The 15,622-nt window shown below is 42.0% G+C and overlaps 1 protein-coding gene across 1 annotated transcript in view; it reads right to left on the minus strand.

Moving 5' to 3' along the window:
- FHIP1A (FHF complex subunit HOOK interacting protein 1A) overlaps positions 1–15,622 on the minus strand; it is a 135,274-nt gene that overhangs the window by 32,000 nt on the left and 87,652 nt on the right. Inside the window, exon 6 of the mRNA XM_060246653.1 lies at positions 3,529–3,696. Coding sequence (XP_060102636.1) covers positions 3,529–3,696 — 168 coding nt within the window. The remainder of the gene's footprint in view (positions 1–3,528; positions 3,697–15,622) is intronic.

The raw sequence follows: 15,622 nt of genomic DNA on the forward strand, positions 1-15,622 counted from the left end.
AGAAGCGCCACTGCAGTTCCCACTCGTGCAGGGAAGCCGCGCCCCTGCTGAGAGAGTCTGCCTGGAAGTTGAGGACCCCAGGGAAATGTGCAGCCTTCACGAAGATGTTGTAGTCCAGGCACTCCAATCACAGATCCAGAGCCAGGGCACAGAGCCATCAAGAGACTGTCCCCCCCGCCTGTTGATGTAGCACAGGGCAGTGGTATTGTCCGTTAGCAACGCAACAACCTTCCCTGCCACCAGGGGACGGAAGGAGCGGAGCGCAAAATGAACTGCCAGCAGTTCTAAATAATTTATGTGGCAGTGAGTCAATTTCAGAGGCCAAGGGCCCCCCACACACAGATCGTCTGTGAGGGGCCCCCAACCCCACAATGATGCATCTGTTGTGATAGTCACAGAGGGTGCAGGGAGATGAAATGGAGCTCCCTGGCAAATGCGCCTCTCAGGTGGGAGATTGCTGCCAAAGGGCAAGGTCTGGAGTGATGAGAGAGTCTCGACATCTGGGATGCCTCAGATTGTCGGTCCCACTCTGCATAGTCCCGTGGGGGGGGGTACCATTGGTACGGTGGATAGGAGTACGAATTCGGCGAAGGCCAATGACGCTGATCCCAAGGTGGTGGTGGGAAGCAACCAAGTGCTGACGATGGTTCCACTTCTCTTCAACCTTTTGCCTGGTCCATCGGCTCCGCCAATTGTATCAGTGCCGACACCTCGACTTCTGAGACCGAGTCACTCTCACTACACCGCCTTGATCCGGAGGAATGGGATTGCTGGGTGAGATCGATCTCTTGCTCCGATGCCGAGAGACGGAGTTGCTGTGAAGCGCTGCCTCTCAACACCAAAGGGCTGAGATGAGGGGACGCCAGGATTTTTCTCGGTGGAGCCGTCGATGCCGAAGCATCTCGAGAGGGCGAAGGAGTGAGGGACGACCTCTTCTTCCGCTTCTCCTTAGACTTCGCCTTCTTCGGCGTGGATGATTGTATCCCCGACTCATCCCGACGCCTCTTCGCTGGGGTGTCCACCGACCCTTCAGAGTGACGCTTTGTGGATCGCCCGCGTTCAATGGGCATCTTGGTCCTGATCGGCGATGTATCAGCCGATGCGACGGTAGGGGCCGTGGACTCTCCTATCGGTACCGACGGGACGGATGCCATCTTCTGCAGCCAAAGTGCTGATTCGACCAATGCAGCCGAAAGTCTCGCTGCTCGATTCTTGCGCGTCTGCTTGGAGAAGCTTAAGCAATGCGCACAAGAGTCTACACGGTGCCCTTCGCCCAGGCAAAGGAGACAAAGGGAGTGGCTGTCAGGGGGGGCAATCTTCTTCCCACAAGATCGGCACCTCTTGAAAAACCCCTAGCACCTTTCCATAAACGCAAGGAAAAAACTCACTCAGGAAAGTTTCTGAGGGGAAAAAACAGGGAGGAAAAGCGAAGCCCCGAAGGGCAAGTCCAACAACAACAACACTTTTTTTTTTACTAACTAACTAACTACTAACTACACTAAGAAAAATAACGGTCTATATACAACAAGAGATAAAGGCAATCCAATGACTACCTTACCGACTGGTGACACACAAAAGGGAATCCTCTCAGCGCGGCGGTCAGAAAGGAACTGGTGGGATCCCCGCTCTGGCGCCGGTGAGCATGCGCAATGGGACGCCTGCGCATGCCCATTGGCACCGAGCACGGAAACATCCCAGGCTTTTTAGGTACCGATTCGGGGATCGGCGCAGGCACACTATCCCATGAGTGTGAAGCACAGAGACCACGAAGAAGATCTGTAGCAACATGTAACAAGACAGATGCATATCCAAAACAAATGAAAGATCACTCCCAAAACAGAATTTACTTCAAGAAAATCTGAAGAAAAACCTCCAGAATTTGTCATTCAAGCTTCTGATGGAACATTGGTTTCTAGGTCTCCAGAAATGAATATGACAAAAATTGATAAGAGTCCCTCATTATGATTTGGATGCCCAGCTGACCTTAAGCACATCACTCTCATCCTTTTTTTCCTACTAGGAATAAGGCCCATAGTGAGGAAAAATACAACAGGCTCTAGAAAGAGGCTCTGGGCAAGTGCCCCCCCATCTTCCCACCCCCCCCCCCCAAGGTGGCCATTTTCTGTAGGGGAACTGATCTGACTTCAGCTTTCCATATCCTTCTGCTTCCCTGTAAAGTACAGTCTTTCTCCACAGTGGGGACCAAAACAGTTTACATCATTCTCCTCTCTCCCTTTTTGATCTGCACAACAACCCTGTGAGGTAGGTTAGGTTGAAAGTCTGTAACTGATCTGAAATCACAGTGTGGACCAAATCAGGAGAGAAGCAACTTCAGCAGGGTATGACACAAAAATCACCCTGCAAAGCAGCCATTTTCTCCAGGGGAGCTGATCTCTGCCGTCTGGAGAACGGTTGTAATTCTGAGTGATCTCCAGCCCTCACCTGGAGATTGGCAACAATGGTTTCCTGGGAGGAAATGGTTCGTTGGTTGGTTGCTGCTGAACAGTAGCAAGCAACCAGGCCTAGGGTAGCCAACCTCCAGGTGGAGCATGAAGATCTTTTGGTAGCATAGCTGAGCTCCAGATAACAGATCTCACTCCCCCTGGAGAAACAATTGCTTTGGAGGGTCAACTCTATGGCATTATATTCAGCTAAGGCCGCTCCCTTCCCCAGACTCTGGCATCCATAGACTCCACCACAAAATCTCCAGGAATTTCCCACCAAGCTGGAACTGGCAGCCCTAGTCAAGACTTGGACTAATAAATTTTCCCTCAAAGGACAAAATAGGCGCAGAAAGGGCTTCCTTCCCCCAACTTTTTGCTGACAGAACCAAGCTTTGTTGATTTTTACTAAGAGAACCAAGGTTGGTTGCCTAGCAATAGCCACTGCCTAGCAGTTCCCCAGTGGCCCAATTCTTGTCTGTCCTATGGCCAGCAGTGGGCACGGGTTGAAGTAAAGTCAGCCAACACCACGCAAGTGCACTTGAGTGATGTTTGACAAGCCAATGGTTGATGCAGCACACACCACAGCCAATGAGAGAGCTAGACAAGACAAATTTAAGTAATCTCTCAAGATTGCTAGAAGGACAAAACAAGGAAGAGATTAAACACAGAGGATGGCTTCCGAGAAGTACTCCATTACAAGGGTGATTAAGTTGGAAACTGGAGCACACATTGTTTAAAAACAGGAATGCAAAGGTTCTTGGCATGGCAAAAAGTATGTGTACGTGCTGCAATCCAAGTATGAGACAGCCAGGATGGAGCATGTAGGTCAACATTCATTAAGGCTTACTACAGCATATGAGTATAACAGTTGGTGTGGACTACTAAATTTCTTTGAATAGGTCTTCAAATTATCAGATGCCATTCAAAACTTAATAATTTTCCGGAAAAATTATTTGGTATCTGTAAGTAAAAACACTTTGTATTTTTTCCATCAGAAATGCAGAATCATTTAGATCAATATTAAAAATGGGGGGAAAGACACACTTGTCTGAAACAACTCTACACAGCATTATTTGCATCTCACCCGAAATGGAGTGTTTATGCGGCTTGTGAGGGTGTCCAGAATCTGGACATTCTCATGACGGTGGAGCAGGATGAAATGGAGAAAGATCTGGAGTAATGCTGGTTCTGAAACACTCCTCAAGAAGAGATCCAAGTATGCAGTTGTAGTCATGACCTCCTCCACAGTCACCTAGAAAAAGAATCAAAGGAAGATTATAGACTATTTCAACTCCACCACACTGATTAAACAGTTCACATGGCCTCCACAATGACAAACAACAAGATAAAGCTATAATAAGCAAAAAATGTTTGTTTTTAAAGGTGCAGGAAAGGCCTACTTTTACAAACAGCATTTTTGTGCTAGTTTAATAATACAGTGTAATGACAGTGTTATGAATCTCTTTGCCAAGTTAAGAAAAAGACAAAATAATCCACCCAGTTCCCCAAATAACCTGTGCAATCCTTGTGTTCCAATGCCAGATTCTCTTTTCTAGTTGCTAGACATTAAATACCAAAAAGGTCCACTGTGTGAATATCTTCTATGAATAACAAACAGACACAGGATTGGCTTTTAACAATCCTCCCACTCCACTGTATTTCATCTTTATTTTTCCTGCCACTACAACTCCTATATTGAGTTAAAAGGGGGGAAGGCCACAGATTCACATAAATTGGAAGAAATACTTACGAACACAATTTCACAGCTCAGAAACATACATTCCACCCTGCTGTGCCTCTGCTACAGATATCAAGGATGCACAGGTTATTCTACAGCCAGCCATAAAAAGCCCATACTGGGCTTCCAGTAACTCAATAACTGGCTTGGGGCCATTAAACTGGACCATCTGGTTACCACACTAAGAGGCAAGTGCCACCATTATCTCTAGCCATCTGCAGTCCTACTTGCAGGTGTTAACTGAAAATGCACCAAGTAACTGGAGTTTTCTCATGTATATTGTTGTTAAATAGCACAATTTCAGAGTAAAGCTAACTTGTCCTTAAATGCCACCAGGAGTAACATTTATACTAGCTAGCCGTAGGTTTCCTCTCTCACCTCAATCTCATATAGTGGATGTTTGTAATTCATTTGTTGCTTATTGCCATCAATTCACAGCTGACATATGGCAAGCTCATAGGGTTTTCAAGACAAGAGATGGTGGTTTGCCATTGCTTGCCTCCCCATCACAACTCTGGTATTCCTTTGAGGTCTCCCATCCCATCCAAATACTAGCCAGGGCCAACCCTACTTAGTTTCTGAGATCTGACAAGACTGGGCTAGCCTGAGCCATCCATGTCAGGATTTGTATACTGTAGGTACTGTATATTATTTTGCTAAAGAAGTCTTTTTGTTTTTTACCACTATTTTGGCAGCTATCTGGAGCCAACCTTATCCTTCCAAGTTAGCATTAAAAAACAACAACCTACATATGAGGACAATAAGCTTCATTTTACAGATACAAATGTGCAAAAATCTGCCTGTATGAAAAGGTGCATTAGTCATCCTTTGTTTATTATAACTAACAGGATAAATTAGAAGTACTTTTTCCTTAAGGAAAGACTCCAAACTGCCACTAAAATCTAAGAGGATTCACACTGAAGGATCGTATTTGCATAAAAGTGTGATATCTTTTTTTAATAGAAAAGAAAGATTGTATGCAGCAAGCTGTTGTTGTTGTTGTTCGGTCGCACAGTTCAGTCAGACTCTTTGCGACCCCATGGACAAAGTCACACCAGGCCCTTCTGTCTTCCACCATCCTCCAAAGTCTGCTCAAATTTGTGTTTGTTACATCAGTAACGCTGTCCAGCCATCTCATCTTTTGCCGTCCCCTTCTTCTTTTGCCTTCTGCTATTGCCACCACACAATTTTTACTGAATTATTTTAAACACAGACATGAAAAGCACTTGGTATCACTGATATAACACTAACTCTATTCTTAATCAAATTCCACGTGAGATAAAGCCACCAGCTTAAAGCATTTCTTTAAGATATTTCTGTGTTGTTTCTTCAGTGTCTTGCTCAAGATGGCTTACAACTAAAACCTCATCAAAAATTAACAACAAACCACTGGACATAAGCAATATAAAAAAATCCATAAAACAGAAGACACCAATAAAAAGGCTGATGAAAAAACCCATAATTAAAGGGTTAAAATATGTTTTTTGACCTGGTGCCTGAAAATATTGTAACAGAAGACACCAGGTGAGCCTCAATGGGAAGGGTGTTCCAAAGTGAAAGTGCCACCACAGAAAATGTCCTGTCTCTAGCTGCTATCCACCTCATCCCTGAGGGTGGTGGCACAGACAGCACATCCTAACTGGCAGGCTAGATGGTATGAGAGGAGAAAGCTCTTCAGATATCCTGGCCCCAAAACATTTAGCGCCTTAACAGCATTTTTAACTATGCTCAGAAACACATAGATGTCCAGTGCAGATCTTTCAGCACAGGAGTGATACAACCTCTAACCAATCCCAGTGAAACAAATCCCAAGCCTTTGAAAACAGTTCAGAAACTTGTTACTCCAAAATGCTTCTCCAGTAGCCTGGTTAACCTGGTTACAGTAACCAAACTGAAACATTCACATTTTGGAGATGCCTCTTCTTCACATCTTATAGCACAGAAACCTTCAACATTTGGGGAAGTTTGAAAAGGTACATGTACCACTACACCTACAACACAAACATTTTCATTGATAATTCCAGTTTTCCTACTCTAGTCTACATTCCATATTTTGAACAAGTTAACATTTAGTTAGAAAATGAGATGCACAAGGGAATTCAATTCATTTTCTGTTAAAGGCTTCTCAACTAAAATTATATATTTATATATAAAATCAGAGGAAACAAAAACCACCTCTTGTATTTGGCAGCCTCCACTTTTTTGAAATTTGCAGCCATGCAGATCCACAGTCATGCATTATTTATGAGCCACAGAGGTACACTTTGCACTCCTGAACTCTTGAGGATCCGATTCCTGAACTAGCTTTCTGGTTTAATCTTGATGCAGACAATAGGTTTTACACTTTTAAAAGAAACCTGATGGAAATTCCTGTGTTGAGCTTGCTAATTATGGAAATTCCTATGCTGAGCTTTCTCCAATAAAAATAAAACGCTTAAAATTTCATTGGCACATTCTCAGACATACTCAGAAGACTTTAAAAAGTTTAAGCCTGCTGGAAATATCACCAATACCATTTCCCCCACCCCTCTTTTTTAAATAATTCAGATGTTGCATGTCAGGTCCCCACTTGAAAAACCTATAATTATATTCTCTGAGTTGCAAAGCAAAGCTGCAACCACTGCACTTCCTTCAAGTTAGTTTACTGATCTTCTTTCCTACCACTCTTGCCCTACTTGTTTCCAGCAGGAGGCAGGTGAAGGAATATGAGGGGAAAATGTACAGTTTCCTTGGTGCTTCAAACCACTCACTGAAAGGCAGAGGCACTACCTCCAGGCTGCAGTCAAGAAACCTTCAAACGATAAAGATTTCACATTCACAAGAGGATTTTTCTACACTACTGTAATAACAGTGGCTCCCTCAAAAGATGCTAGTGGAAAAGATAACTTCTGGTGTCAAACAGAGAAACAGCTGCTAAGAAATTAGTGGAAAGTTCCCCATGCACACACAAGTCCTAAGTGTTCCATAAAGGGGCTTGCAGGAACACAGAGTTTCCTTCCTTCACCATATAATAAAATATCATACATAGTAAAATATTAATGGAAAAATTGTTGTATATGGAAGTGCTGACTCTACATATGCTTTTAAGATGTAAGACTGTAAGGTTTTTACAATATTTTCAAGAGTGACATGCATCACAGAAGCCTTTGAAATGGAAAAGGTTCATACAGAGGGATTTTTTTACCAACTAAGCGAGCAATTGGTAAGGAGAGGGATTGCTATACTAACTCAATGCAAGTCAGACTCTGTACACCCAGCAATAGACTAATAAGCAAGAAACAGGTAAATAATAAAACGTACTGCAAAGTTGGGGTAGGAGAAGGGGAAGATTTAAAGGTAATGGGGCTAGGTCCTTCTATCATCCTAAGGCATTGGTGGCCACACTATGGTACAAAAATGGTGACTGCGGCAGGCCTTGACAGGTCCAAGAGGGTGTGGATGCAGTATAGATCTTAAATGTCATTCCCTGAACAAAGAAAACATAACACTATTCACTGTTGGCCTTATATCATCCAAGTGTGTATTACAGACACAGCACTTCTAAGCTCACCAATCTGAACATGAGAGAGTGAGGCACGTTTAACCCTCTCCCCCTGCAAAAAGTGGGGCTTTGTCTGGACTGAACCTACTGACCTGATCTAAGGAGAGGCTTTGCCTCTTGCAAGGAACTTCCACTAGTCAAATAAAAAATGTGACTATTTTCCTTTGATTACAAATCCTTTTAAAAACTCCTCTAGATATGGATCCATTGATGGTCGGGTAAGGCATCCTTGTAAATCATTCTCTTCCTATATTGTCCTGTCAGGACAGGAAGAAACAGCAGCTTAACTATTACAACAGCACAATATCCATCCATGTGTGGCACTTACCTGAGCTTCAAGGACAGTGTAACCGATTTCTTACTAAGCTCGTTCCAGTCTTGGAGCCCTTTTCCCATGGCACTTCTGTTCGATTTTGCACAAGTTGCCATGAGGCTGCTACTTGCCCTGCCTCTTTCCCATGGCAAGCAAGATCCTCTGAAAACCAGTTTCTGCTTGCTGCAGGAAAGAGGCGGGGCAAGTCGCAGCCCTGGGGCATCTTGAGCGAAATTGGACAGAAGTGCAGTGGAAAAAAGGGCTCAGACTGGAGTGAGATACCAGTCTGTGTTACATAGCTGCTGTTCAAGAACCACAAAGTTCAAACTCATTGGTAACCATAGTTCTTTTTATCTTGCCCACTGCCCATAACTGAAGAAGACTACATTTATTTGCATGGCTTAGGCTATCATGGTATTCTGGGACTTCCTGCTCCATCAGTGAATCATTCTCAATCTGAACTACCTGGCATGCAGCCTGGGAGTGCTCCTGGACATAGCCTTGCTCTTGAACACTTAACAGCTGTTGTTGCCTGTAGTGCTTTCTAATCAGTTCAATCAAACTGTATTTATAAATGACACTCTGCCCAGAGGTATCCTATGTGACATATGTGATTCAAAAAAATGGTAGCAACAGCAACCAGTAACACTCTTAGATAGTGATTTTAGCAATAACTTCCACAGCTGCCAAAAAACCCCCACTGAAAACAGCTTTTTATTGAGATGTTTGCCAGTCTCTCTTTTTTAATCCTGCTCACAGAAACTATTTGCAGTTGATACAAAGCTAAGCTAACAACTCCAAAGGGATTTTATTTAAAAGCAAGTCCAGTGACTTTCCAGAGCAGTGGGGGAGGGAGAAACCATACAATCTGAGCACATCTGATTGATGCACAGATTTGTTGTTATTCTTTCTCTGTTACATCTCCCTCCTCAATCTTTATTTCCTTAACCTTCTAGTTTAGCAGTCTTCAGCCTTCCCAGATAAGGAGTTGGGGGGGGGAGGCCTCTGTGCCCCAAGCACATGCATTGAGCAGAAGAGGGACCAGCTTTGTTGGCTATGTTGAACTGGCCACGGGGAAGAGGAAAGTAAGAGCTTCTGCATATGAACCTGTGTGTAATAACAAAAGAATCTTCCTCATTCACCTCTTCATTGCATTGTTCTTCTCAGTGTGTGTGCACCAAGAGAAACAGATGTGGAGCTCTTGATCTTTATCCATGTGCACTATCAGCAAGCTCTGTCAAATAAGTGTCAGCTCTATAGCAGCTTACAAAAGCAGGTGTGGCTAAATGAGCCATGATGATTCATGGATTGAAGACCACTTTTATAGCTTATGAAGAGCCTTCTCACAACAAATGTCAGTCCAAAAAGTCTTCATTTGAAATGCATTTTTCCCCTGAGCTGTAACTGCTGGCAACTCAATCATAATTAGAAAGTTGAGTTTGCCACTTTCTCTGAGTTAAGGACATTTCTCCAATTCTGGTAACAATTATGTGCATTATGGGGAAGCTGTTGCAGACTATCTGCAAGTTATATATCTGGGGTGTCAAATGTCCATCCCACAGGCCAGAACCAACCTGCCCAGGGCTTTAATCAGGCCTGTTGCTTTTTCCCCCTCCCCCTTCTGTCCCCCCCCCTTTGAAGCTCTAAGGTTGCCAGAGTTCCCAGGTCCTTCTGACTTGTCTTTGCTGACTGCAGCAGAAAGCTCTTCTGGGCTTGAAAAGCTGCAAAAAAAATGCAGAATGGACTTTCCAATAAGGTCTCTGTGGCCAGATAGATAGGGTCCAGAGACCCTAATGGAAAATCCATTCAATGTTCTCCTTGCAACTTTGTCTGTGCTGCAATGTATTTCGATGGAGCAAAGCTCAGCGTTCCTATGGTCAGCTGCAGCTGTTGCTTCCTGGAGTTGTGTCCTTGCAAATAAAGGGTTACTGCTTTCAGCCAGCTTGTCTCTGCTGAATAGGCCTGAGAACTGGTGCCTAGTGAATACTCTAACCTGGGAACCCACAGCCAAAGGGGAATATTACACTGGAGAACCACTGCCAATCTGACTAGACCCGAGGGGAAGCAGAAGCTTGCAATGCCCAGCTATTTCAGGTTTTCCTAGGCTCAGAGCATTTTATATTTTTAGTTTCTGCTGTGATCCTTGTGCTTTTTCTTGATGTTTTCTTTTTTAAGATTCCATTGCCAAATCCCACTATTCCCCCACCTTTTCAGTTTAAACAAAATATTGCAAGTTTTAAGCATGTTTGTATCTTAAGTAAAGAATAGTAATATTTTTAATTATGTTTGTCTGTGTCCTTTATAAAGTTTATATCTCCGCTATCTGGCATTACATTTTATGACATGCATGGTCCAGCCCCACAAAGTCCCATTTATATCAGCTCAGCCCTCATAATAAATGAGTTTGACACCCCTGAGCTGCTCATATTTTAGTTATGGTTGGGTTTAGGAATCAAGAGAGAAACATCTTTAGAGGAAAGGTCAAGTAAACATTTCCCCCCTTTCTCTGGTTCTTTAGCAACACGTGCCATTCACCCCCTCACACATACCTCCCCCCGTCCATGGTTAGGTGCTTAAGCTGTCTCAAGCCTTGCTAATTAACTCAGTTCAGCTGGATGCAGTTGGGGGGTAGGAGCTTGCTCTTGTCCAGAATCTTCCTCAGAGACAGCTTTAATTATTGGTTGAAGATGGTCAGGAGGTCTATAGCCTGTGTTTCTATAAAATATAGTCTATACATTTAGGCCACATCCTTCCTTCTGCTCTGTCTCCCTGCTCCTTTCTGTGTTATCTGCTTTGTTTTATATGCTGCCTGCTAGGAACTGAACGTTGAATGGAATATAAAAAGTTCTGAAAGGCCCAAGTAGCTAATTTGACCCAAGCCATGCTTCAGAGTAACCACTTAGCTTGCTAATGCTATTACACAGAATACATAGCAAACCAACAAGGTTACACTTGTGCTTAATATATTTAGAAATAAATGTATTGAGATGATGCCATATAAGACATTTCAGGAACAACATCATGGGCTCCATTAAATAAAATAGCTGGCTTTTGATTACGGGAAGCCAGACGTTGTAGATCTGCTGGTGTGTTTGCATTTCTAGGAATAATCCAGGCCTTGAGAAACCATTTACCATATGGCACTTTCCAAAATCCTAACCAAAGCATTCTTTTGTGGTCTGGCTGCCACTGAAAGTTACATTCATACACTAGGAATTCCACAAGGCATCCAGAACGTTTAAATGCTCTTTTCATGTGGTCTACCGACTGCATGGGAATAAATAATGCTACATAGCATCCTATATGGGAAAAGCATTTAAACTCTCATAGGGGTTACACACCTTGTATAAGCCCTTAAATCTTTCTGAGGGACTAAACAATTTTGCTATGACCTTATCTAAACTATGTCTCCTATTCCCAGCAAAGCCCTGGCAATGAGTGATAATCACCAAAAACTTCATCTTGAAATATTCTGTATTTGAATAGCTGGCTTCCTGTATTTTATGAATATACAGTCTATTAAAGCAAGGGGGAGAAAGCCCTAAGCTGCATTTTAACATTGAGTTCTGTAGATTACCAACAATTTACATGCAAATTTATTTAAACATCTCTTACAAGGAAGAAAGGAGCCATTATGAGAGATGCACTTAGCTTTCAGCATAACTAGGCCCAGCACATTATAGTGGTGAGTGCCAAGAAATATCAGTGAGAAAATTAAATTAATGGATGCTGAAACCAAATTTCAAAGCCAATAACATTTTCAAAGAACATACTTCAACTAAGAAAAGAAAGGCATGGGTATATAAGATTCCTAAACTCATGACTATAGCTATATTAGCCTTATAAAATGACTCAATAGAGCATTTATGTTATACCATCAAGTCTTATGGGGACTTAACATACTGTTATAAGCAATAGTTACTGTAATTACTGTAATTGTAATGAAAGAAGGGGATGCTTGGAAGAAGACATTTCAAAAGTATTAAAAGGGACTCCATTAACAAAATGAAGATTAGAAACAATCTTGCAACAGCCATAATGCACCAAAATTCCTATTATGCAAAATTCAATTTTCTGAAACCAATGACTACTTGAGTAGATAGTTTCCTTATCAATATACTATCAAACTGTTAGGAAACTACATTCAGCTCCCCCTGCTTTAAAATATATTCTTCAAAAATATTCTCTCATGTGGGTAAGAGATAGCTAGAGAACATCATTAGGTTAGCACAATTTTTTTAGCAACTATAAATGGTTTTGAAATATGAAAAAGTTATTCCAGTACAGTTAAATTTTTTCTTATCAAGGTCAGACAGCAGTTGTGTCCTGCAATTGGGGGTCTTCACGCAAAGGACACCTGCTCAGTGTTTAATGGAATTCAGAAAAAAGTAAAGAGAAATTCACTTGCAATATTAATTACTTTTTTTCCTTCAACATGTGTATTTTTGTTTCAGTCATGTTTTTGGCTTTCCCTAAGACCCACTAGATGGCACACTCTCCTTCTCTTTCCAGTATATGAAAGATACAACAAATGATGTAGCTGCAAACTAACATGTGATCCGCACACATTTGGATAGCAAGGGAAATAATTTAAGAACCACAGTTTAAATTAATTCAGTAGTTAACCATACAACATTAAGAGGTTATCAGCTCTTTTAGGAGGATTACCATGTTTATTGCATTATACCATATTTCCTAAGGTTCATTATATACTTTCCTTGTTAGCTTAGAAATTCTGTTTGTGACACAGGTTCGATGGCAACCCCAGCCCACATTTTTGAAATAATTCACCTATGTGAAGTCTTTTCAGAAGGGGAGAAAGCATGCATGTTAGAAGACATGAGAACTGAACAATAAATGATTGAGTCCAAGATATGTAAGCTGTGTAATGTTTGTAAAAAAGCCAGTGCAATCCAGTGGTTAGTGTTTTAGATTAGGATCAAAGAGACCACAATTCAAATCCTTGCTTGTCATGAAGTTTACTGGGTGATCTGGCAGCCAGAAAGAGCTGGAGGAGCTGGAATGCTTTGTGTCAGAGAAGAACATAGACATTGTGAGAATTTCAGAAACCTGGTGGAATGAGGATAATCAGTGGGATATAGTGATTCCTGCATATAAATTACATCAAGATAGGGAAGAAAAGGTTGGAGGTGGAGTGCTTCTTATGTCAGAAAGATTATACAGTCCAGTAAAATTGAGAATCTAAGAGAAACAGATTTGCATACAGAAACACCATGAGTGGAAATAGTGTGCCCAAAAGGAAGCTTAACTCTGGGAGTTTATCATCACCCACCAGATCAAAGGTTAGAGAATGATTTAAAAACAGCAAAAAGAATTAAGGAAAGCAGCTGGAGGAGGAGGAAGAAGAAGACAGTAGAATTATACCCTGCCCTTTTCTCTGAATCAGAGACTCAGAGCAATTTACAATCTCCTATATCTTCTCCCCCCACAACAGACACCCTATACGGTGGGTGGGGCTGAGAGAGCTCTCACAGCAGCTGCCTTTTTAAGGCCAACTCCTCTCATAACTAGGGCTAACCCAAGGTCATTCCAGCAGCTATAAGTGGAGGAGTGGGGAATCAAACTCAGTTCTCCAAGATAAGAGTCCACATACTTAACCACTACACCAAACTGGCTCTCTGTGAAATAACTCTGTGAAATAACTGTTATTTCACAGAAATAACTCTGTGAAATAACTGTGTCATGATAGGTGATTTTACTACCCACACATTAATTGGGTCAACTTGTGTTCAAATCAGGAAAAAAAAATACTGGGTTTCTAGATGGTAACAGAACCCACCGGGAGGGATGTAATCCTAGATTTGGTTCTAAGTAATGCTCAAGACCTGGTGAGAGATGAGCATTTATTAAGTAGGGAGTTGTCCCAAAATATGCCCCAACTATATTTAACTTTAGAAGGATAATTTATCTCAAATAAGGGGGCTTGTGAAGAAGAAACCGAAAATAATGGTAGGGTGGCTCAAATCTCTTTGGGAAGCTTGAAGAAGCTCAAATAAATGTATACCACAGATTAGGAGCAGTGTTCCCTCTAAGCTAAGTTACTGTTAGCTAGCTCAGAGTTTTTAACCTCCAGCTCACAGATTTTTGTCTTGGCTCCCGAAAAATGGCCCCACAGCAAACTAATTATGCAGTAGCTCACAACTTTAACGCCAGTAGCTCATGAAGTTGAATTTTTGCTCACAAGACTCCACAGCTTAGAGGAAGCATTGAACAAGAGCAAGAAAACCACAACTTAAGAGGTTTCTTAAGGACTGTTTTATGAGATGTGAAGAAGGGGCATCTCTCCAAAGTGTAAATGTTTTAGTTTGGTTACTGTAACCAGATTAAATTACTGTAGTGTGCTATAGGTGAGGCTGCCTTTGAAAACAGTTAAGAAACTTCAGTTAATCCAAAATGCTTCTCCAGGCTACTGAGATTGGTTAGAGGTTGTGTCACTCCTGTGCTGAAAGATCTGCACTGGTTACCTGTCTATTTTTGAGCATAGTTAAAAATGCTGGTAAGGCACTAAATGTTTTGGAGCCAGGATACTTGAAGAGCTGTCTCCTCTCATACCACCTAGCCTGCCAGTTAGGATGTTCACAAGACTCCAGCTTAGAGGAAGTATTGGTTAGGAAAGGTATTAATAGGTACTAAAAAGGGTCTGCATGGTTAACAAAGTAATGGAAGCAGTAAAAAGTAAAGATTCCTTTATGCAGTGAAATGCTACTCTGAGTTATGTAAATAAAGGAGAGCACAGGCTTTGGCAAATAAAATGCGAGCCAGTGATCAGGCAGGCAAAAAGCAATTATGAAGAACATATTGCAAAAAACATGCCAGGGAGGCAGTGGGGCCTTTGGATGACCAAGGGATAAAAGATTACGAAAGGATGACAGGGAAATGGCACAGAAGCTGAATTCATTTTTTGCCTCTGTCTTCACTGTGGAAGATCCTTGCCCACTCCTGAACCACTCATTTCAGGAGGAGTATCGAAAGACCTGAGTTGGATTGAGGTGACGAAGAAGAGGTCCTACGACTGATGACAAATTAAAAACTGACAATCTAGAACTGGAAGATAGCTAATGTAACTCTCATATTTTAAAAAGGTTCCAGAGAAGAACCGGAAAATTACAGGCTAATCAGTCTAAAGTTGATATCTGGTAAATTGGGGGAATCCATTATTAAAGACAGAATTAGTAGGCACATTGATGGACAAAAGCCATTGAGGAAGTATCACCATGGATTCTATATGGGAAGATCTTGTCTCACTAATCTTTTACAGTTCTTTGAGGGAATGAACAAACATGTGGATAAGGATGACTCAGTAGATGTTGTTTACCTATACTTCCAGAAAGCTTTTGATACAGTTCCTCATCAAAGGATCCTAAGTATACTCAGCAGTCATGGCATAAGAGGACAAGTCCTCTTGTGGATTATAAACTGGTTAATCAACAGGAAAGAGAGAGTGAGTATAAATGGGAAGTTTTCAATGAGGAAGGTGCTAAACAGTGGGGTACCACAGGGCTCAATACTAGGTCTGGTGCTTTTTAACATTCATTATAATTTAGAATTGGGAATAAGCAATGAAG

The sequence above is a fragment of the Heteronotia binoei genome, chromosome 9 (assembly GCF_032191835.1).
Source record: "Heteronotia binoei isolate CCM8104 ecotype False Entrance Well chromosome 9, APGP_CSIRO_Hbin_v1, whole genome shotgun sequence".
Taxonomy (NCBI): domain Eukaryota; kingdom Metazoa; phylum Chordata; class Lepidosauria; order Squamata; family Gekkonidae; genus Heteronotia; species Heteronotia binoei.